We start from the raw sequence: 23,675 nt of genomic DNA, 5'->3' as shown, positions 1-23,675 counted from the left end.
TAAAGTTTATATCTCTGTTACCTAATTTTAAATAGGTACACACATGGCCCAGCCTGACACGATCTCATTTATGTCAGATCTGGCCCTCATAATAAATGAGTTTGACACCCCTGCTCTAGACTGTAGAGCTATACCATGGACACTAACACCCTTGAGAGTTCTTCACACTAGCACCTCATTCACTTGTGTTAAGTCCCCTTACACAGCTAGAATCTCTATCTGACTTCTGGGATTTCCACACAGCCACAAGAATCTTTTGTCCCTCTCACAGTGTTTGTGTTTTGGTGTTCTAGCTTAGAATCAGGAGTCTGCCCTTTGGTCTGACAGAACTCCTCAGCAGTCTTAAAGTCTTACTCTGCCTTGTGACACTCTGTGCCACAGCCTTGAGAGTTTTCCCCAGAAAGTGTTATTGTTAGCCCATTCACACAAATAAATTCTCATACAGACAAGAGCTCTAAATCACAACCAGCTCTGTCTCAGGAACTGAACTCCCACTCAGTCTGCTCTCTGCTCCAAACTCCACTTCAGACTGAATACTGAGGAGATTTCTCCCCCTGGCTGCCTCCTTCCACTTGATACATTTGTTACTATGGAAGCGGCTCAGCCAATCAGAGTGAGCTTCTCAATTCACTCAGGCAGACTGCTTTCAGCCCATCACACATGGTGTAGGAGAAAAATCTAGATTTTCATTGGGCTATGGTCAGATCTGTTCAAGTTCAAATCTTCACTCAGCCATAAAACTTACTTAAATGATCTAGGCACATTGTCTTGTATCCTAGCCTACCTAATGGGTTGGTTGTTATAAGAGAAGGGAATTGTATATATACTACCATGAACTCTGAAGAAAGAGCAGGATTTTTGAAAAATGTAATCAACAGCATTCTAAATTTGAAGTCTAAGCAATTAATATACACAATAATATACAATCTGATCATTGCATTTATAATTGAGTATACCATTGCCTTTTGCTTTCATTGTAATTTTGATTTCTTAAGTAGTTTTGATTTTCCTTTGGACCTTAATTGAGCATGCTTTGAGCCACTGATTTATAATCCAAGCAGAATAAACTGTGTTTTATCTTCTCAGCTTGATTTATATTCTATACTTAATGTTATTGACCTACCTCTGAGATGATATTCTTCTGTGAACGATCTGGAATTTCCAGTGACTATTGTTTTCTCAGTAGCAATATCAGGGTATAATTCAGAGAAACAGTAATTGTTTTGGCCTTTCACATTTTTGTCTCTAAATGTTGTTTCTTTCCATGTAGGAATTAAATGTTAGTTTTGAAGAGTGGGAGAAATTAATGAGGACTTCAGATTTAATTTCTACAGAAACTGACTTTGTCCAGATGATGGGCCTCATTACACACATGTTTAAACAGACTGCTATTGCCAAGGTAATCTTAAAGCTTCTTGTAGTTGTTGATATTTATTTAAACTATGTTTTTCTTACTATTATTATAATAATACATTTACCAGCATAGAGTTGTTCCAGTGTCTTTCTGTGTTTCATGAGAAGTCTAGCTGCCAATGCAGGGGTGTAAAACTCAGTTGTCTGACATAAATGGGACTTTTTTCCGCTGGGCCATGTGTGCCTTAAAATATAATGCCAGGCAGTGGAAATAAAACTTTATAAAGGATACAGAAAAACACAAAGATATTTGAATTAAAAAACAAACATGCTTAAAACCCTTATGATATTTTGTTTAACAATCTTTGATAACTGACACCTCCCAAACCTGCTCCCCCCCCCACCCTTAAAAGATGTCTGCCTAAAATGGGAAGGCGGAGGAGTAGTGGAATTTAGCAATGTAATTTGTAAAATAAAACATCAAGAAAAAGCATGAGGATAACAGCAGAAACTAAAGATATAAAATGCTCTGAGCTTAGGAAAACATGAAATGGCTGGGCATTGCAAGCTTTTTCCCCCCACCCCAGATCTACTCAGAATGGCAATGGCCAGTGTAATGTCCCCCTTTGGCTGTGGGTTTCTAGGTTAGAGTACTCACTTTAGGTACCCATTCTCAGGTCCATTCTTCAGAGACAAGCTGGCTCAAAACATCAACAATTTATTTGCAAGTAGACAACTTTAGCAAACAACAGCTTCATCTAGCATACAAACACTGGAAGGTGAAACTACTTGAGCTCCACTCCACTGAAATACATTGCAGCACAAAGTTGCAAAGAAAATGCAAAATGGGTTTTCCATTAAGGTATCTGGGCCCAGATAGACTACTCTGAGACTGTAGTAACAGCCCCAAGAGTGACGTGACAGTCCCTAGGAGTAGCAGAAGCATTCTGGGATTGGAATGAGGGCCCCCCCAGAGTGGAATTCCATTACCAGAATGCTGCTGCTGTCATTCCATTTTGTGGCCGATCATTCCAGTACTAAAAGAACCCAGAGACATAATTTCTGAGCCTCTGGCCATTATTTTTGAGAATTCTTGGAGAACGGATGAAGTGCTAGAATATTAGAGGGGGGCAAATGTCCCCATCTTCAAGAAGGGGAAAGATGGAGGAAAAGAAGGATTTGGGTGACTAACGACCTGTCAGTTTAACGTCTATACCTGGAAAAGTTTTGGAACAAATAATGAAAGTCAGTCCTTGAGCATTTAGAAAAGATTGCTGTGATTACTAAGAGCCAGCATGGGTTTCTCAAGAACAAGTCAGACTAACCTTTTCTCTTTTTTTGAGAAAGTTACTACCTTGCTGGATCAAGGGAATGCGACAGACATAGTTTATTTTGATTTCAGATAAGATTCCGCATAATATTCTTGTTGACAAGTTGTGTTTTGGATCCTGTTACTGTTAGCTGGATCTGTAACTGGTTGACAGATCACACCCAAAGAGTGCTTGTGAATGGTCCCTCATCCTCTTGGAGAGGAATGACGAGTGCCTCAAGGATCTGTCCTGGGACCTGTTTTGTTTAATACCTTTATAAGTGATTTGGATTGGGTGAAGGAATAGAGGAAATGCTTAATGTTGTTCTGAATGACCCCTCATGACTTGGTAAGAGAAGTCCACCATGTAGAGAAATCCACTAGGGCCGAATGGGGGCATCTGGGCAAGGTGGGAAAAGGCTTCCCTTCGTATCCGTTAACTATCTGGAAGCGGCTGGACTGGGTGGAGCTGTGTATGCTGTTACTGTATCCATATTCATTGAAGGGTACAAGTTCTACCCAGTTATCCTGCTGAACGCTAATAAAGCAGCACAAATAATTACTCCAGAAGCTGATTAAGGCATTTCGATTGGCCATCCATTTGGGGATGGTATCCCAAGCTAACCCCTCATTCTGTCCCTGTCAGTTTGCAAAACTCCTTCCAAAAGGAGGCAATAAACTGAGGCCCCCGGTCCATGATGACCTTGGGAATGAATGAAGCTGGACCACATGCTGGAGGAATAGCTGGGCCAACCTTTTAGCTGATGGGAGTTGAGAGCACGGCACAAGATGGGCTTGCATTGAAAAGGTATCTGCAATTACCAAAATCAATGTTTTCCCTTTGCTAGGGGGTAAGTCTGTAATGAAGACCATAGCGACAACCGCCCGGGGCGGGTAGCTGTTGCCAGAGGCTGTAAATGTCCCAGCGTCCCTTTCTGGTTGTGGGGCATGATGCAGATGGACCAAGAGGAGACATATTCTGAGATGTCCTGCTTTATACAGGGCCACCAGAACTGCCTCTGAACCAAATGCAATGTCTTTACATAGCCAGAATGCCCTGCTATCTGTTTATCATGGCAATGCTGCAGGATTTCCCTGCACAAACACTCAGGAACATACTGTCTGTCATCTTTGTACCAGAACCTGTCCTCCCCTTGCATCGTGTCCTTTTCCACATCTGCTTTAAGCCTCTCCCCCTAGGGGGACAGGTCAGGATAGTCCTTTAGGCGTGCCTTCTGACTCTGCGTGACAGCTGCCCCTCCCAGTTGGGTGGGAGTAAACATGGTGTCAACAATCTCCTCCCTTTTGCTGTCGTGCTTAGGGAGACAGGAAAGGGCATCGGCCAGAAAGTCATGTTTCCTCAGGAGTGGGTGAAAGGTGAAATTGAATTTGGAGAAAAACTCTGCCCACTGAATTTGTTTTATGCTCAGTTTCCGGCGGTTGCATAATACTTCCAAATTTTTGTGATCAGTTCAAATTTCAAACAGGACCCGGGCTCCTTTGAGCCATTGCTGCCAAGTGGTTAGAGCTAACTTGGTGGCCACCTCTTTTTCCCAGACTGACCAATGTCGATCGGATGAATTGAATTTTTTGCAGATATGTGCTTAGGGGCACAGCTGCCTGTCCTCCCCTTCTTGGAGCAGGACTCCTCCAATAGCGACATTGAAGGCATCACATTGGACAATGAATCCTTTGCTTTTGTCTGGATGTATGAGGACCAGTTCAGAGGTAAACAGTTTTTTTAGCTGGTGAAAGGGAAGCTGACAGTCCGGGGTCCAATTAATAATAATAATAATAGTAATAATAATAAGCTTTTATTTATATCCCGCCCTCCCCACCGAGGCAGGCTCAGGGCAGCTCACAAGACATGGAGTGTACCATGATTATAATAAATACAATTATACAATTAAAACACATTAGATAAATAAATTAATTAAAATCACTACAATTAAAAGGTGCTACAGTACAGTGTGTATATATATATATATATATATATATATATATATATATATATATATATATATATATATATATATATATATATATATTTATATTTATATATATACATATCCAGATGGTTAGATGTCACTTTCAGGATTCCATCTTATAGGCCAGTTGAAAAAGGACGGTTTTTACAAGCCCTGTGGAACTGATTAAAGTCCCGCAGGGCTCGCACCTCTTCTGGTAGTTGATTCCACCAGTGGGGAGCCATTATTGAGAAGGCCTGTTCCCTCGTTGTTTTCAGTTTGGCCTCCCTTGGTCCAGGGATTTTTAGAAGATTTTAGAAGAATTAAATTTGGTCCCTAGCCACTGAGCCTCAAGGCCCTTTCCCCTCTTTTTCAACGTCAATGAAGGGCAGGGACACTTGGGCGAAGTTTTCAATGAAGGACAAGTAGAAGTTTGAGAAGCCTAAGAAGGCCTGGAGTTTGACCCTCAAGGTTGCCATGCTTTTGGTTTTATGAAAATCTCCATCCCAAAGCAAGGTTCCTGTGATGCTAATCTAGTGTATGCCCCTCGGCTTTAGGAATGGCTCCCAAAGGAGAAGTGACTTTTCATTGGGTCCGGTATTGCCAGTCCTGGTGTCTGGGTTGATGGGGTTCCCCCTGTCCTTAGGTTCACTCTTCCCACTCATAGCATTAAGAGGTAATCCAAAACAGGAGTGTCCCCTCAAGCCATCTGACACTATGTCAGCTCCAGAGCTGTCCTCAATAATCAGACTGCTTGCTGAGATTCAGAAAAGGATTTTTATAGATAGACACATTACAGCTGGTATGACTCTTTGTGTCAGATCTGGCTATGACCCTCAAAGCCAGATCTATATACCTTCTCCAGGGCTGCTACCAGCCCACCAAAATTCATAGCAAAAAGCCCGCACAAAGCCCTCATCCAGCCCCCCATTGCATGCTAGCAGGTGTTGAGACAGTCTTTGTTAGGAAGTATGTCCTTGAAGTCCAGACACAGTCTCCCTATCAGGGCAGAGTGCAGGAAGTGCAGGAAATCATGGGTCGAATGGAGTTACAGGCAAAAGCAACCCCAAGTATCTTCCCACTACATCTCCATCAGAGTTACAGAAAACAGACGCAGGTCCTCCAAAGGATCTTCTGGCTCGAAGTGTCCTTTCCTCTGTAGCCAGGGGAACATGTCCCTTCTGAAAAAGAATGAACAGCTCATATGAGAAGCCCACAGGTTTATCTGACACTGTTCCTGATGTTGTGGGCAATTCTAATACCTTTAATGACCTGGATGTCAGACAATGGGATCTCAAAACAACCAGACCTTGAATTGTTGCAAAGTTAGGCTTTATTTGATAATCCATAGGCATCAGAACGAAGAAATTGGGACTGATACTATGTAGCAGTGCAGAGCATACTTTAACCGGAATACATCAAAGGCCACAATTCTAAACATTGCTGAGCTGAGGTGCGAAGATTCACACAGTCTCTCTCCCTTATCTTATTGTTACGGTTAGTCTTCCGGGGATGGCCAAGCAGCTGTCCCTGAAGGCGCTTTATCTTCAAAGTGGGATTCTTGCCTTTGTTAGTGTCAAAGGAAAGAAATGTTCACATCAAGCACTAGCAACAATCTACAACTCTCTACTTTGATATGCAAGATCTTTCCCATGGTTAGTAACAGTGGTTCAAGATGGCAGCAGTTCAGGTAAGCATTTTATTTCAGGAAAAGTTACATTGTCTGACACTGGACAGGAATCACACTGAAGGGAAGGAGTGGATCTTCTTCGTGGTTTCTGTGCAGTCCCACATATGGGTTTATCCGCCAGGATCAGGCCCAACCTCGGAGAATTCAAAGCAATCCTTAAGTGTTAATTTTAGCGCGCCTTTCTCCTCGTCCCGGGGAGGAGGCATCGTCTGCGCATGCCTAGATGAGGGGGAGGCGCCTAACCCACTCAGTTTCTTCTTTACCACCGTCCGGAAAACACCTACCTCGCTGATCTCCCGCTTTCATTGCAATCCTTCAGATTTCTCTTCTTTTACACCTTCCTCATCTCTTCACGTTCCTCGTCTCCTCTTCATTCTTCAACTGGTATCATAAAAAAAAAAGTCTTTATCTTTCATCTTCTCCTTTTCCCCCCTCCCCCCCCTCTCCGGGCGGATGGAAAGGAAGGAAAAGATCACTTTTAAAAGGTGCATCCGCTGTGCCGCGAAAATCCCGTCTACTGATGGACACTCGCTCTGCCTCTTTTGCCTCGGTGAGGCACACCATACAGACTCCTGCGTGCATTGCAGTCAGTTCGGCAAACAGGCTAAGAAAAACCGCGCGGCAAGACTCAAAAGCCATTTGCCATCCTCCCCATCCTCCCTAACTCAAAGGGGAACGTCTCAACCGGCGGCTTCCGTGGCTTTGGTTCCCAGCAAGCCTAAGTCCGGGAAACACCTAAAGAAGTCTGACGACTCCAAGAAGCGGCACCGCACCGAGTCGACCTCGAGAGACCTTCTGGCCAAGGCTGCCTCTGTTGACTGAGCAAACTGAGCCTGATCAGACCTCTTCTGAGTTGAGAGAAGCTACTCAATTTTTCCCCAAGGAAATCTTTTCTTATAATGTGTGCAGAATTGTTGCACGGGGGTCAATGTGACACTTTAAAGGTCTCTCATATTTCTCTTTGTTGATAGTATTGATGATAGGCACTTTGTAGTTGGAGCCATGGCTTTTGATGTAGAAGTCTATTCTCTGGTGGTCCTGGTAGTGGGTCAGTTCTTACTACTGGGAATATAGCTCCTCCTCTTCTAGGATAGGGCCGTCTCAAACATGATCCTGGAGGGGAGGGGCTTATCCCCTGGTTTCCCAGTCTTACTGGCCCTGCCTTTGAAGCAGGATGTGTCGGCTTGAGCTCTATTAAGCTCGAAGATTCTGATAAGAAAAAAGAAATTGACCAGGGAACCAGACAGGCACCCAAGCCTCTCTGGTATCCCATGCTTTGCTGCAGCAGCTGACTGCATGGCTCCTTTGACACTGAAACCACAGGCTGGTCCCTCAGTGGTCTTGGAACTTCACTGACTCCCGCTTTTGCTACCAGCATCCCTCCTGGCTGGTTCCTTCATGATCCCACACTTGTGGAGACTCAGAAGTGAGTGGCAGAGTCAGCAGCAGTCTTTAGAACTGAGTCGCCCAGCACGTTAGCCCAGAAGGCTGAGACCTCATCAATCCCGGTGTAGATGATTTATTCAGAGCCAGTGGAGGTCCAAGGCTGCAGCCTGCGAATAAGGTGCTAGCTCACAAGGCTGAGACCTTATCAATTCTGGCTTAGATGATTTAATCAGAGCCAGTGGAGGTCCAAGCTGGATACACCCTGCAAATAAGGTAGGGTTGTGCCTTGGCCACAGATCCAGCATTTTCCCTTTTCTTCTGCCTGGGCCCAGTGTTACTCATTTGTAAAGGGAACCTGGTGGGCAAATGGACAAGAAAAAGTTCTCCCTCCCTTCCTTCTGGTGTGGTTGGGAGCCGGAGGTTTGTTTTTTTCCGCCATGGGTAATGAGGCCCCATTGTTCCCCTCAGGCTGCAGGCCTTCAGGGAGAAAAAAGGAGGGAAAGGTGACCATTTTAGGAGCTGCCTTATACTGAATTAGCCCCTGGGTCTTAGAGGGAATAATACTTCAGGCTGAGCAACTGCTTTCAGTTGCAGCCCAGGGATTCAACATGGAAGACTCAGCATTCTAACTGAATTCTAACTGCTAAATTCCCCTTCATCCAATAGTGATACTCAGTTTTAGAACCAAACCATGGATATTTCAGGGGAAGGTGCCAGAGCCAATAATCCTCATGGCTGTAGGTTGAATCAGGAAGGATTCTTGAGACCTTTGGAAAAAGTGCTCAAAGACAGAGTCAGACTCTAAGCCCAAAGAATGGGGCAGAGATGAGGGTGTGGGTAAATTCTTTAACCTGTTTTTTAAAAAGAGAGAGAGAGTTGAACAAAACAAATTACAGGCCCCGCAGGGATTGCAGTCCTCTGTTTAGCGACCAAAACAAGGATTCTGAGTCCTCAGCCCTTCTCTTCTGTTAAAGAAGAAGTTGAATTATATGAGGAAGAGGCAGAGATTTTGCCTACTGCCCTAGTAGCCGGGCTGTTTCCCCAAGATCTTTATATTAGACTCTCATTGAAGTCTTAGCAACCCTGGACCTTCTTTATACCCAAAATGGGATAATAGATGAGGATGCTGAATTTCCCAAGGGCTCTGGTAAAATCACTGCCAAAGTAGGGAATAAATTCACCTTGGGTGCCTCTATCAGCTGGGGTGTTACTCAGTGATGAAGCCGGATGAGAACAGCCAGCGCAACCTGAGGCTAAATCTTTTTGCTAAGTTTTATTCTCTCATACCAGGAGATTCCAAGAAATCCAGACTTCCAGCAGTGGAGTATCCTATCAGTTGTTTTGCATCCTTCTCAGTGCCCCCCCCCCATGGGCACAGATGGCGTGCCAAAGGACAGAACAGGTCTTCAGAGGGTCCCTGAGAGACTTTGGGAAATCCCTGTAGTGACTCAGTCACACGTTTCCCCTTCACCAGAGCAGACCTGACCAATGTGAACAGCACCAGATACTGGGATGCTGTCCCAGCAACAAGAGCCAAAGCTTATGTTCACAGGTATGGGGGAGGGGGGGACTCATATCCAAACTTTACACATGGGCAACTGATCTGTTGGGCAGAGCACTATCTTCAGTCCCCAAAAGCTATTCGCGCAGTGGTCAGAACAACTTGGTAGTTGTCTGGCTGAGTTGACAAATGATAGAGCAAACATAATGGATGCTCAACTGAAAAGTCTTTCTACAGGAGTGTCAAAAATTCAGGACACTAAGAGTGGACCTCTTGGTTATTATAGAGGACAATCTTCATCTGAAACTATTCATGTCCAGATTACAAAATCAAAAGGCAGTAGCATAGACCTGCTGAACAAAGATTGGTCAAGGAGTCTTCTGTATGCCTTTCCACCATTTCAGATTATCCAGAAACTGTTTTAGTAGATCAGGGTTGGCCAATGGTAGCTCTCCAGATGTTTTTTTACCTACAACTCCCATCAGCCCCAGCCAGCATGGTCAATGGCTGGGGCTGATGGTAGTTGTAGGCAAAAAACATCTGGAGAGCTACCGTTGGCCACCCCTGTAGTAGATTATAGAACAAGGAGCAGAGATCATAGTAATTGCTTCCTTCTTGCTCAGAAGGGTCCAGTTCAGACCCTCTGTGATGCAGGAGGACCTGCTAGTGCAGGCGGCGGTATATTATACCCAGCTGCAAATATTCAACCTCACTAAATAGATTCAACCTCACTAACTAGAGGCAACAACTAGATAGCATTGGTACCACTCAAGTGGTCACACTATGTTAGCCCTGCCACAGTCTCTCTGCCAATAGTGTTTTCATTAGCATGCTGTCTGCCTGGGGAAGCTGCTAAACCCGCCCTGCGATGCACTGCTTTGTTATGTCCCAGTAGTAAAGACTGACCCACTACCAGGACTACCAGAGAACGGAAGCTTTGTTTCACTTACCGTGAAGCTTCTTTCTCGTGGTCCTGGAGTGGGTCAGTCCTACCCACCCTTTGACGTGGAGCAGCTTCCAAGTATGGACGATTTGCTCAAGAAGTTCAGACAGATCATTATGCTGTGTTTTCCCCCCTGCAAGTTTCTTCTTCCTGAGAGCAGGGTTCTCTATTTCCTGGGTTCTTTTTAGAGCTCCCCTAATGTAGGTCTTTGACTGCAGAGGGATAGTCTGATGTTGGAAAACCTTTTGCGGGGGAGTATGTTTTTTCCTTCCCTGGTCTCAATAGTGGAGATGGGAGGCAAGGCTTGGATATAACTGGGAAACCAGGGGATAAGCCCCTCTCCTCCAGGATGAAGTTTGAGCCGGCCTTATCCTGGAAGAGGAGGAGCTACATTCCCAGTAGTAAGGACTGACTCACTCCAGGACCACTGAGAAAGAAACTTCATGGTAAGTGAAACAAAGCTTCCGTTACAACTTGGGGTTTAAACACTAGAATATAGACCATAGGTCTGAATCTATCAGACATTCCTTTCTAAAGTGCCAAAATGTTAAGTGACTGTGCAGAGAAGAGTTTTTGGCAGAAGCTTGACAAGAGTGCCCCTAAGGAAGGTTGGCTACAACAGCCCCAGGTTTTTCTTACAGTTCTTTAATCTCATCAGATCCAACCTTAGAAGTCATAGCTTCAGGTATTCTAAGCCAACTGGTTAGGGGAGGGACGGTGGCTCAGTGGTAGAGCATCTGCTTGGGAAGCAGAAGGTCCCAGATTCAATCCCTTGCATCTCCAAAAAAGGGTCCAGGCATATAGGTGTGAAAAACCTCAGCTTGAGACCCTGGAGAGCCGCTGCCAGTCTGAGAAGACAATACTGACTTTGATGGACCAAGGGTCTGATTCAGTATAAGGCAGCTTCATATGTTCATATGTTCATATGTTACAACTCCTGGGACTGTAAAGGAGTTGTTCCCCAAATAGCATCTACTATATAAAAGAATCTTGTGCTGTCAGTGAGCTAATAAGACAAATGTGCATTAGATAACAGCAGCTCAGTAGAGAGGGGAGAAAGGAAAGCTTTTTATTTTGTATAGCAAAATATTAATTGCACTGGTTTAGCCTTTTATTCTTCCTTTTGTTGAAACAAAACTCCAACAACTCCTTGTCTTTCAGGCAGGAGCAGTAAAGGATTATATCAAAATGCTTCTTGAAAATGACACACTCAAATTTCTAGTCTTTGCACATCACTTAAGCATGCTCCAGGCATGTACAGAGGCTGTCATAGAAAGCAAGGTAAGTTTACCTTATTTTTATTAGATTCTGTTTTAAGGATTTTTATATTGTACTTGTTAAAAATACCCTCTCAAGTTTGTGTCTGTAGAATCTTGGCCACTGTTCTGACCAGGAGCCAAACATCTATTTTATGAATAATTTAAAGATTTTAGCTCACAGAACATGGGGGTGGGGAAGATTTGTTTTGCTGTAATAGTGCCTAAATAACTAAATTTGTTGAAAGCATTATATGCAATTAAAAGTATATTATTTTCAAATTGCATATTAAGGTAGAATATGCATACATACAAATTTGCAAAATTGTATTGTGACAAATTCCAAATAAGCAGTATGTTCTACATATCGTCATAGTCTGCACATACAAAATAGGCAGTATGCTCTACAAGTAATCACAGTCTAAATATAAGTACAATCAGGCCTCGGATTCAGCAGGAGCTCACAGGAGCACAGCTCCTGAACCTTTTAATAAGCATATTGGTTCAAAATGTTTATAGTTTAATTCTTCAGTGAATATTAGCAACTTCTGACTGAGGTGTCAGTCACTCTTTCACTTCACACACTCCTCACTCTCAAATCCTCCTTTCTCTTCCTAACGCAATCATCTTACAGCTTCTCTCTCTCACACTCCAATAATATTTTGAAAATATTAGTTTTTGGCTCTCTATCTAACTCCTAATATGTCCTCTATAGTATTCTGCTTTTCTTCTCTAGAATCTTAATGCCTTTCACATCACTAATATGGGATTCTAAATAGATGACTGCTTCTCAGACTGCTGACTGACCACAACTGACTGTTAACTGTTGTTGCTCTGCTGAGAGTTAAATGCTGAATGCCTTCTCTCGCTCTCTTTCTCTCCACACACATATTTCTTAGCTCCATCCGCACTCTTTCAGTGACCATCCAATCACCCCCTTCTTTCACCCCCCTTTTTCTACTGCAACTTATCAACAATTAAAGGAACATACACATATAAATTCATATAATTACAACAACATTTATGTCTCAAAGAGAAGATAACCTAAATGTGTTTTAAGATATAGGAATATGGGATATAATATCTAATGCTTGTTTTACAAAGTGAATGAAATAAATGCTATAAGAATCATTTAAGAGACGGACTTCCGGTTCCACCAGACTTTCAAGTAAGGAAAGCAATGGTTGCTGAACTGGCACCCCATTTCCCATGCCCCTCTCAGCTCCCCCCCCCCCCCCCCCGATATGATGTCCAGCACTCTGAAACAGAAGAAATTAAATAGGGTGCCATCAGGGGTTTGTAAGATGTTTTAGTTTGGATTGTTTTTATTGCTTTTAAATTTACGTATTTCCATATTATTGATGCACATCACCTAGAGCTTGGTGTTAGTTGGGATGGAGTGATTAATAAGCCAAAATAACAACAACCCAGAAAAGGAGTGAGGAGAGAGGTATGTGAAGTCTGGATGTAGTCCATTAGCTGACGTAGTAATAGAAGCTCTTTCTAATTTGTGTTGTTAAAATGAGAAGGTGATATAGATTATGTGAGAGATGGGCAAAGGTGCTGCCCCTTTCTGAAAAACATCAGTTCCCTTTAGTCCTGTTTGATGTGCAAGCAGATAAGTTGGCAGCCAGTCAGTTTCTTTGGAAGGGCTGGAGGAGCCAGACCGGGGACGGCAGAGTGAAGGGGGGCGGGGGGAGAGGAGATTCTCCATTTCAATCAGATAGGCTTTGTTTTTCCAAAGTGTTAGTTGGGAAGAACTTGTCTCAGATTTTGGAAGTCTCTTAAACTATCTTTTGTGCTAAAGCAAGATTGGTGAAGGAAGAGATAGTAGTTGTCTTGAAACCCCAATTTCTGAGGAAAACTAGTGAACAATTTGTGGTTTCCATGGCTTTTTTGTAGAAAAAGCCCAGCAGGAAATTATTTGCATATTAGACCACACACCCGGATGCCAAGCCTACTGGAACTGCACTCCTATGTGTTCTTGATCAAAAAAAGCTCTGAATTTAAGAATGCCTTCATCCTATCCTGGTTTCCTGTCTGTCTACATAGTATTATGGCAACAACTGCAGGCCCGTTGCTTAGTGCCTGCAGAACCCAGCCCATAGTGAAAGTCCATGGGACAGGGAGCTCTCCCATTGAAATCAGTGGGGCTATATAGTGACTAACTAGGCAAGTCATGTTCTTATCATATACATACTTCTATCCCATAGTGTATAAGGTAGTTATTCATCTTTTTTCTACCTCCCTACTATGTGTAGGCTACAGTGAAGTATATGTTAGAGAGCTTTGGTTAAACAACACGCACATCCCACACACTATTTTTCTAATGTGTAAATGCAGTGGGAATAAAAAAGTTACATGTAGTCCTTTCACACATTACAAAGAAGAACCACCAAAGCAGGTACCTTGTAAATATTTTCATTAGTGTTCATTCTTATTTGAAAGTTCGAAGCAGGCATCTGGGTATTTTACTCAAAGATGAGGCGAACCCAAGTACATAGCTGTTTTTACAGCAAGATGGAACTACTACTTATTTTTGTTATCACAGCCCCACCCTACAAGCGAAGTTGCTAACAGAGGACATTCCATCCTGGGATACTGTCACCTGCGAGGAAGTGAACTCCCTTTTAGGGAGGGTGAAAAGCGGGAAAGCCCCTGGGGGGGAATTACATTAGGTCTGACCTACTCAAAGAGCATCGGGATTGGTGGGCTCCAACATTGGCTTCCCTTTTCTCATATATCGATGAGACAGCAAACATGCCAGCCGATTGGGGCTGGGCGATTATTGTGCCCATTTACAAAAGAGGGGGTCATGATCTCCCCTCGAACTATAGGCCAATTAGTTTGCTAAGTGCTATTAACAAACTGTATGCCTTACATCTGAGGGACAAACTTATGGCCTGGATGGATTCTCAAGGCATTATTGCCGATGTTCAGGCTGCCTTCTGCCCCGGAAGATCCCACCTTGATCAGACTTTGGTGCTGCAATTTCTGGTTGATAAATATTTGGCCACAAAGGGCTCCAGACTATTTGCAGCCTTTGTCGACTTTAAGGCTGCCTTTGATCTGATACCCAGATCCAGGTTATGGGAATAGCTTGCAGCTTCGTCTATTGACAGACGGCTGTTGTTGCTAATGGTTAGCCTTTATAGTAACTCAGGCATCAGGATAAGATGTTCATCTCAAGGCCATTTAACCCAACCAATTTTAGTGAACAAGGGTGTCAGACAGGGTTGTGTGCTCGCCCCCTTGCTTTTCAATTTGTACATAAATTCACTTCTAACCTCCTTTAATGATTTGGCTTTACATCCTCCCAAGCTCGCCGATCAGCATATTCCAGTTCTGGCGTATGCTGACGACGTGCTTATACTATCCAGGATGCAGATTGGAATGCGAAGGGCCCTTCGCCATCTAACCCAGACCAGTCTGCAGGAAAAGTTGGAAATTAATTTAGATAAAACCAAGGTTTTAGTTTTCGCCAAATGTTTCAAGGCTCATTGCTGGTTTCTAAATGGTAAACCCATTGAGCAAGTAAAAATTATTAAATACCTGGGGGTGATTTTTCATTATCAGGGTAAGCGTTTGGCACATAAGAACTATGTTGCACAATCTGCGCAAAGAACAGCTGATGCCATCTACCGTTTTTATACCTCCAAAGGGGCCAAATTCTTGCCTGCAGCATTAAGGTTGCATACTGCAAAGACCAGGGTCCAGTTGCTCTATGGCACTGAAATTGCCCCTTATTTAACCACCAAGCCGTTGGAGATTGTACAAACTAAACTCCTGCGCAAGCTTCTGTTTGTTCCCAGTTGTGTGCCAAACACTGCCATCAGGTTGGAATCTGGCATCCCAAGCATCGAGACGTCTATGTGGTTAAACACCCTTTGTTACTTCTTGAAGGTTCTCTCAAAGCCAGGTGGCCTTCCCCATCTGATTTTTTTCGACTCTTTTGTGGGAACCTGGGAGAAAAGGTGTTTAGATCATTTTAGACTCTGTGATCTCTCCCCTGAGTCCCTAGTAATGATGGAACTGAGGGATGCGAAAGAACTTCTGCGCCTGAGGTTGGTGGAGCTTGAACTGAGATCTGCTAGAGCTAGTCTTTCTGCACACATTTTCCTAGGGAAGCAAGCCGAAGTACTGTCCCCAGCCAGGTATCTTTTCAACATCACTATCCCAAAATATCGGATAGCTTTCTGAAAAGCACGACTCAATGCACTTTTCTCTTTGGTGCTTTTGGGACGTTACGCTGGGTACCCATATCTGGAAAGATTGTGCCCCTGCAATTGCAATGAGGTTGAAACAACTCTCCACATCGTTTTGCACTGCCCAAATTACAATGACTTGAGGGCAAGATTAATCTCTCCGATTCTTGGGTCCTTGGCGGGCAGGCAGGAGGATGAGCAAATTGCCTTCCTCCTGTCTGACGCTCATTCTGATGTTTCATCTAAGATTGCCCGTTTCTGTTATGCTGCTCAGTTGGAAAGGAGGGAAATTGAGAATGTTAATCTTGGTTATGAGTTTTAACAATATGTGTAATAGTAGGAGTCAGGAATTTTGTGTAAGAGGTGATGGGTTTGTTTTTATGATTTTGTTTTTGTTTGTATTAAGCTGGTCGGATGACCGTGAATAAAGAACTACATACTTGTTATCACAGAAATCCAGTTTAGCAACACGAAATGGCTTTTGTGTTGTTCCATTAAAAGATAGAGGGAATGCACCATTAACCAGCTCTATCATAAGTGCATAGAGAGAAGATTCTCACAAATGAAGTGAAAAATCTCTGCCTGAAGCAGACTTTTCTGCAGCTCAGAAGCCTTGCTTTCTTTCCTTGTTGACTCAGTTTGTCAAATATGTTATCAGAAAGATTAGCCTAGAAATAATGGGCACAATCCAATTAGGCCATACAGAAGAAACTTCTGAGGATAGCTCAAGGAATTAATACACAGAGAGAGCAGCCAAAGCAAGCACACACTTTTGTGATCTCACTGGGTCAATTTTCTCAGAAGTGTTGAATGTAACCAAGTTTCAACCAAATCTTCAGACTAGCACAGGAAACAAAAGGTCATAGCCTACTCTTACTAAAACAAACGCAAAACAAACATAGACTAACATAGACTTACTTTTTCACAGCTTCACTATCTATGAGTAAAGGGCTTCTAAAACCAATGCAAAACAACAGAGGCTCTCAACTTTTTTACAGCTTCACAGCTAAATGAGAACAGCCATGTTGTTCTGCTGGCTCACCCCACCCCCATTTAGCCTGGCTCCTACGGAAATATAAAGATACACATACCTTCTAAAAAGCAAGCTAGTCCCCAGTTTCTTCTAGCCTTCCAAGGTGGAAAGGCACATGCTGGCTATTAGGGCTGGGGCTTCCCCAGCCAGCCAGCTGGCTGGCGGAGGGGAGGAGCCTGCAAAACTGGGACCTGGAATTGGCAAGCCTAGGAGGCAGGCAGGCACTTAGCAGTCTTCTTAAGTGCCTGCTTTCTTCAAGCCACATGATTGGAGGAAGCAGGCTTGGAGAGGGCAGGCACTTCAAGAGACCGTCCCCTAAGTGCCTGCCTTCTCTCCAAGCCAGCTGGAATGCTCTGGAAGCCAGCTGGAACACTCTGGGAGCCATCAGGAACTGTGTTCCTGTGAGTTCCAGTTCAAAAAAAGCCCTGGTAGTTTCTGAGAAAAGCTCACTGTTTTCAATGTCGGAATCCTGTGGTTGAGTGAAGGCCAGTATTCAATTCAAGAATACAAACTTGATTGCTAACGTCTCTCTATGCTCCTCTATTGTCAACATTAATCTTACAAATGAATAGACCCAGCAAGAGTATTGAACACATGTAAATAGTTTCTGTCCTTCTGAACCACCTTCATCCCCCATCCCTGGGAGTGAATAAAAGTTGCCCTTCTTTTTCTGTTTCCCTCATGGATCCTGAACTTGCCAGATTCAGAAACCACTTGACTTAATTCCTTCAGGTAGAGGATTTTAGTACCTGGTTGAGCTTTACATAACACTACCTCTGGTTCAATGCCATGTAAGACTCCAACCTTCACAGATTGGTAGAGCTAGAGGAATGGGGGTTTGGGGCTGCAAGTACTGGCAGGGGATATCTCATTTCCCCCTTCCCAACTATTTCCTCTTTCCCTTCCCCAGCACTCCCCCATGCCTTCATTCCTTTTCCTGCTCCTTTCTCACCTTCCCACCCACCAGCCAACCTACCTTTATCTGCCCCCCTTAGCTTCAGCTCTCCATCCTTCCTTATCCTTGCAGTTTTTATCTGGGAAAACTTTGGTTCCATATGTGGTCCTGGCCCATGGGTCAAACGCAGCTGCGCAGTAGGGAGCCCACAAGGACTTGAGAATGGCACTTTTATTTGAACACAAATCTCAGTTCAATATTTAGTTTTAGTTTTATTATTATGGTCTGCGACCAGATCCAACTGACAAAAACATTGTCAGGTATACAGATATTCAAGCTAAGCTCCATTTAAAAATAGAAAATTTAGCAAAAAAACCTGTATAAAATTGCATAGTAGAAAGAGAATCATAGATATATTAAAAGCTCTATGTATTGGCTGGATTCTCAATTTTTATTGGAAATTGTGGCAACCACAGGAGTGGTCTTGCACTCTGTCACCACTCCTCCCTGTATTGGGTAGCCTCACTGTGACCCACCTATTGCTGGCCCTGTCAGGCCAGAACCCCATCAGAAAGCCACTGACCTTTAAGCAAGACATTTCTCTGCTGAGAGGTTCTCCTAGAGCCTTACTGATTACTACTGCCTCTCCTCAGGGCCTGTTGTTGTCAAGACCCCCCATAGTTCAAAGAGCACAAACAATCCACATTATAAATGGCTGTTTAATGACCCTCGACAATGGGTTACAGGCGTGGCAGTTTTTGCAAAGACTGTCTAGGTGGGCAACTTGACCCATTATATAGGTTATCTCAAACCATTCTCCAGTGGTCCCTGGTAGTGGGACGGTCCAAAACTGTTGGGGAGTAGGCTCCTCCTCTGGAAACAGGGTCGTTGATTGTTTGATCTGACCTGGGGGAGGGGATGCTCTGTTGGAAACTCTCCAGTCCAAACAGCACTGTTACGAGACAGGACGTGTTTGTCATGTGTCGGAGCACAGTGATCCGCAGAACAAGGTCTCCTTGTGAGAAAGTCTCTGCCACCTGGTTCTTCAGCCGCAACGGCAGCAGGCAGAGCATTTTACCGCCAGCGTTGGGTTCTACCCAGCAAAGGCGGCACAACTGGGGACTGCTGTGGAGAGCGAGTTCGCCCCTCCTAAGCCTGTTGAGGCAGGGGTGGGGAGAGCTGCAAGTCCAACTTAGCGGTCCCACGCAGCGCCAGCGGGTGTAGTCCAGACGACCAAGGTCCAGCGCGGCTGAGAGCAGAAAACTCTTGGTGGTTCACTCAGACAGCGTGTCTACTCGAGAGGAGGTGGTAAGCTGCCTGAGGGAGAGCGGGAAAGCTCTTTGTGATGCGCAGACTGTTTTTTACTTGGGACGGGCTCCGCCGGGATGAGGGAAGCCCACCCGGTAGCATACAGCAGTTTCCCAGGACCCCTCCTGAGCAGGGTGGAGAAAGGCTTATGCCATAGCAGGCCTCTCCAACTCAGGCGCGGTTAGCGTGGCCTGGGGGGGCGGTTCTTTACTACGCAGAAGGGGTCGCCATTTCAGGCAGTTAGCCTGGTAACGGATGCTTCTCCCTCTCCCCTTTCACTTTCGTTTCAGCCTTCTGCTGTAGCTGAGATGGCTGACGGATGGGGACAGACTAGTGAGACAGGTTCAACCAGTGATTTCTCCATCCCAAATTACTCAGGATCTGCTTCCAAAAAAGATCGAGAGGATTCTGAACCAGATTTAACTGGCGAGGATGCCAAGCTTAACTTACTCACTTGGTTAAAAAGAGAATTGAGCAAGGAGTTTGCCCCTGCCCGAGGCTCTACTGTGCCTTCTCACCCCCAGAAAAGGAAGAGACAAGCAGTTCTAGATATTGCCACAGCTCCTGCAGACCCAAAGAAAGCAAAATTGGGTATGAGCTTGGACTCTCCCTGTGATAGTTCTCAGGAGGAAGAGGAGGCTGACTCTTCAGTAGACTCCTCTGCAAAGGAGGAAGGGGAACTCTCTGAGGAGGAGGAGGATGCTACTCCTTCAGTGCAATCTAGGGTTTTTCCAGTGGAATATTATTCCAAACACCTACCTAAGGTACTCAGGGAACTGGACTTTACTGCTACACCCAGAGAGAAGGCAGAATTGGACCCTGACTTGCCTGCAGGCTCAGGGAAGATGATGCCCAAAGTGGGGGTTTCTCAGACTGAGGTGCCCTTGCCTGCCCCCTTTTTTAGTCTTATTAAGGTGGAGTGGGAACACCCGGATAAGCCAAAATCTAACCCACATCTGTTTTGCAAACTGTATGGGTTGAGGCCAGAGGCTACTAAACGGCTGAAATTACCCGTAGTGGACGATCCTGTAAATAGTTTATTATCCACATCTGTGCTTCCCATGGATGCGGATGGGCTACCCAAGGATGCCTGCGATAGACGGATGGAACAGGCATTACAAAAGGACTTTGAAGCCTCAGCTTGGTCCAACCGGGCATCTTCAGCGGGGTCGCTGTTTGCACGCGCAGTATATACCTGGGCATCCAATTTGGCCTCAGCAGATAGTGATGCGCCAAAGGAATTCAAGGATGAGCTTAAGAAAATAGCCTTGGGCACAGCATTTATTGCAGATGCGACCCTAGACGCAATGCAGTTGTCCGCAAGGGCAGTGGCTTGCAGTGTGGCAGCGCACAGGAACGTTTGGCTCAGGACTTGGGATGCAGATGCAGCTGCACAGGTTAGACTGGCAGCTGTACCATTCAAAGGCGTTAGTCTCTTTGGGGACGAACTGGAACGCTTCCTGATTGAAGGGAAGGACAAGAAGAAAGTCTTTCCTTCTAAGAGGAAGGATTTTAAGTCTAAAAAATCCTTCCAGCCCTTTCGGGACTCAAAAAAAATTCTCCTGGCCTTCGGGTTTTAAGCCTTTTAGAGGGAAGTGGCAGTCCCGCAGTTGGGATGCTAAATCCTTTTCTAGCCAAAGCGACAAAGGAAGCAAAAGTGACTCCAAAAAGGGAGGGTCACAATGACTATGCCATAAGTCCAGAGCTGCTTCCTATCGGGGGTTGGCTACAGTTTTTTGCAGACCGATGGAAGGTGTCGGTTGCAGACCAATGGGTGATTGACACGGTATCCAAGGGCTATGCATTAGAGCTGGAATCTTCCCCACGTCGGAGGTTTAGTTTAGTGCCGAGAAAATGAGACTCGACCACGCACCAGGGGATGTTGTGCACCATCCAACATCTACTGAACATCAGGGCTATAGAACCCGTACCTGTGACTCAGAGGGGTCAAGGGGTGTATTCCATTTTATTCTTGGTGCCAAAGAAGAATGGCGATGTCTGGGCCATTCTAGACTTAAAATGGGTAAATCGATTTGTGAAAACCAAAAAGTTTCGGATGGAGATGTTGCGTTCCATTCTATTGGCAGTTCAAGAACGAGAATACCTGACGTCCATTGATCTGTCCAAGGCGTATTTGCATGTTCCCATTCGACCAAGTCACAGACGGTTCCTCAGGTTTGCGTATGATGGAAAGCACTTCCAGTACCAAGCTTTGCCATTTAATAATAATAATAATAATAATAATACTTTTTATTTATATCCCGCCCTCCCCGCCGAGGCAGGCTCAGGGCGGCTCACAACACATAAATACAATGTACAATAAAACCATACACAATAATTACAATTACAATTATATGAAACCATCATTAAATCATTAAATCAACTTGTATTAAAATTAACATTATGGTGCTATGACTCGTATCTTCTATAAAATTCAGTGGCTAAAACATATCCAGTGAAACTTTCTTGGCTCGGTATTAAGTGAAGGCTACTTTAAAGAGGTAGGACTTGCAGGCCCTGCGGAATTGGTCCAGACATCGCAGGGCCCGCACCTCCTCTGGGAGTTGATTCCACAGTAGTGGAGCTGCAATGGAGAAGGCCCTGTCCCAAGTAGTCTTCAATCTGGCCTCCCTTGGCCCAGGGATATTCAGCTGGTTCTTTCCAGCTGACCTCAGCGCTCTCTGGGGTTCGTATGGGGAGAGACGGTCCCTCAAGTAGGCAGGTCCTCGGCCATATAGGGCTTTAAAGGTAATAACCAGCACTTTGTAATGAACTCGGTACAACACTAGCAGCCAGTGCAGTCCGCGCAGCCCTGGCCGTATGTGCTCCCATCTTGGGAGTCCCAACAACAGCCTAGCCGTCGTGTTCTGCACTAGCTGCAGCCGCCAGGTTCGGCACAAGAGCAGCCCCATGTAGAGGGCGTTACAGTAGTCCAGTCTCGAGGTGACCGTTGCATGGATCACTGTTGCTAGGTCCCGGCACCCAAGGAAGGCGGCCAACTGCTTCGCCCGTCGAAGGTGAAAAAATGCGGACTTGGCAGCGGCCGCTATCTGTGCCTCCATTGCTAATGAAGGCTCCAGAAGAACCCCCAAGCTCTTGATCCTATAGGCCGCTTTCAGCGGCACACCATCAAAAACAGGAAGGGGGATTTCCCTTCCCGGGGCACCGCAGCCCAAGCAAAGGACCTCTGTCTTCGTTGGATTCAACTTCAACCCACTCAGCCTGAGCCAACCTGCCACGGCCTGCAATGCTAGGTCCAGGAATGCTCAAGTCTTCCCCGTGAGTGTTTACAAAGATCCTGGTGGCTTTGGTTGCTCATTTACGGATGGGGGGCGTGGCTCTTCATCCGTATCTGCACGATCTCTTGGTCAGGGCCCCTTCCTTCTGGCAGAGCCTGGAGGACACCAATCGGACTATTCAAATACTGCAGGACCACGGTTTCATGGTCAACAGGACAAAGAGCAACCTTACTCCAATGCAAGAGATAGTACATCTGGGTGTCCTGATCAATACTCAGAGGCACAAAGTGTTTTTGTCAAAAGTACAACAGGTGAACCTCAGATCCTTGTTGGAGGAGGTATTGTCCCTGAATCGGGTGCCTGTGATGACTCTAGCAAAGCTTTTAGGGGTTCTGGTATCGTGCCAGGATGTACTGTCTTGGGCGCGTTTCCATCTACAGCCCTTACAATGCTTCCTGATCCCTTATCAGCATGTGATAGCTCGCAAGCTAGTGTTTCTTCCATCGGAGCTGCGAATGCAACTTCAGTGGTGGCTGGAACCATCCCGTTTTCAGCAAGGAGTGTCAATGAAGGAGCCACAGAGGATAGTGGTAACTACGGACTCCATCCTCTCTGGCTGGGGAGCGCATTCTCAAGGGATGATGATTCAAGGTCAGTGGTCCCTGATGGAGTCCCGACAGAGCATTAACCTGCTGGAGCTGAGGGCAATTCGTCTGGGGTTGTTACGTTTTCAGACGATACTGCAGGGGAGTCACATGTTAGTGAAGACAGACAACGTGATAGCCAAAGCTTATGTCAACCGGCAAGGCGGGACCAGAATCAGGAAACTGTGCAGCGAGGCCAACAGTTTACTGGATTGGGCAGAGAAGTATCTGTTATCCATAAAGGCGATTCATGTAGCTGGGAAGGACAGCGGGCTGGCAGACTGGCTCAGCAGACAGAGGCTGGATCAGACGGAATGGTCGCTGGACAAGGCGGTGTTCCAGTCTCTTCAGCGCAGAGTGGCAGAGTGACTGTGAATTTGTTTGCAACTGCGGACAATCGTCAAGTGCGACGGTTTTTTGCCAAACAGAAGGACGATCAGGCGGAGGGCATAGACACTCTCAACTGCGATAGGGCGGACAGTCTTCTGTACTCCTTCCCACCACTGCAGCTGATTCCCCGGTTGGTTCACAAGATTCTTCAGCAAACAGCGGAGCTGGTCCTGGTTGCTCCCTTCTGGCCGAGACAGGGGTGGTTTCAAGACCTCATGCAGCTGTCGACGGACAAGCCTTGGCGTCTCCCAGCATCTGAGGCATTGCTGAGACAAGGGACAGTTTGCCATCCTCAGCCAAACATGTTACAGTTAACTGCATGGAGGTTGAGCGGTCGCAGTTAGTTAAGTTGGGGTTTGACAAATCTGTGATTGACACTATGTTGGCATCCAGAAAATGTTCTACCACTCGGGTGTATAATAACACTTGGCGTGTCTTTTCCAGCTGCTGCGTGGAAAGGGGTTGGGATCCCTTCAAGTTACCAGTTCGGAAGCTGCTGTGGTTCTTGCAAGAGGGCCTGGATAAGGGGTTGGCTACTAATACCCTTTGTAGGCAG

The 23,675-nt window shown here is 45.3% G+C and overlaps 1 protein-coding gene across 1 annotated transcript in view; it reads left to right on the top strand.

The window, feature by feature from the left end:
- The window catches only part of ZRANB3 (zinc finger RANBP2-type containing 3), a 208,443-nt gene that overhangs the window by 102,816 nt on the left and 81,952 nt on the right, over positions 1-23,675 (top strand). Inside the window, exons 8-9 of the mRNA XM_060257117.1 lie at positions 1,271-1,399; positions 11,311-11,430. Of these exons, the coding sequence (XP_060113100.1) occupies positions 1,271-1,399; positions 11,311-11,430 (249 nt within the window). The remainder of the gene's footprint in view (positions 1-1,270; positions 1,400-11,310; positions 11,431-23,675) is intronic.

The sequence above is a fragment of the Heteronotia binoei genome, chromosome 16 (genome assembly GCF_032191835.1).
Source record: "Heteronotia binoei isolate CCM8104 ecotype False Entrance Well chromosome 16, APGP_CSIRO_Hbin_v1, whole genome shotgun sequence".
NCBI classification, from domain to species: Eukaryota; Metazoa; Chordata; class Lepidosauria; order Squamata; family Gekkonidae; genus Heteronotia; species Heteronotia binoei.
The sequence above is the reverse complement of the archived record's forward strand: the minus strand, read 5'-3'. Positions and strand labels throughout refer to the sequence as shown.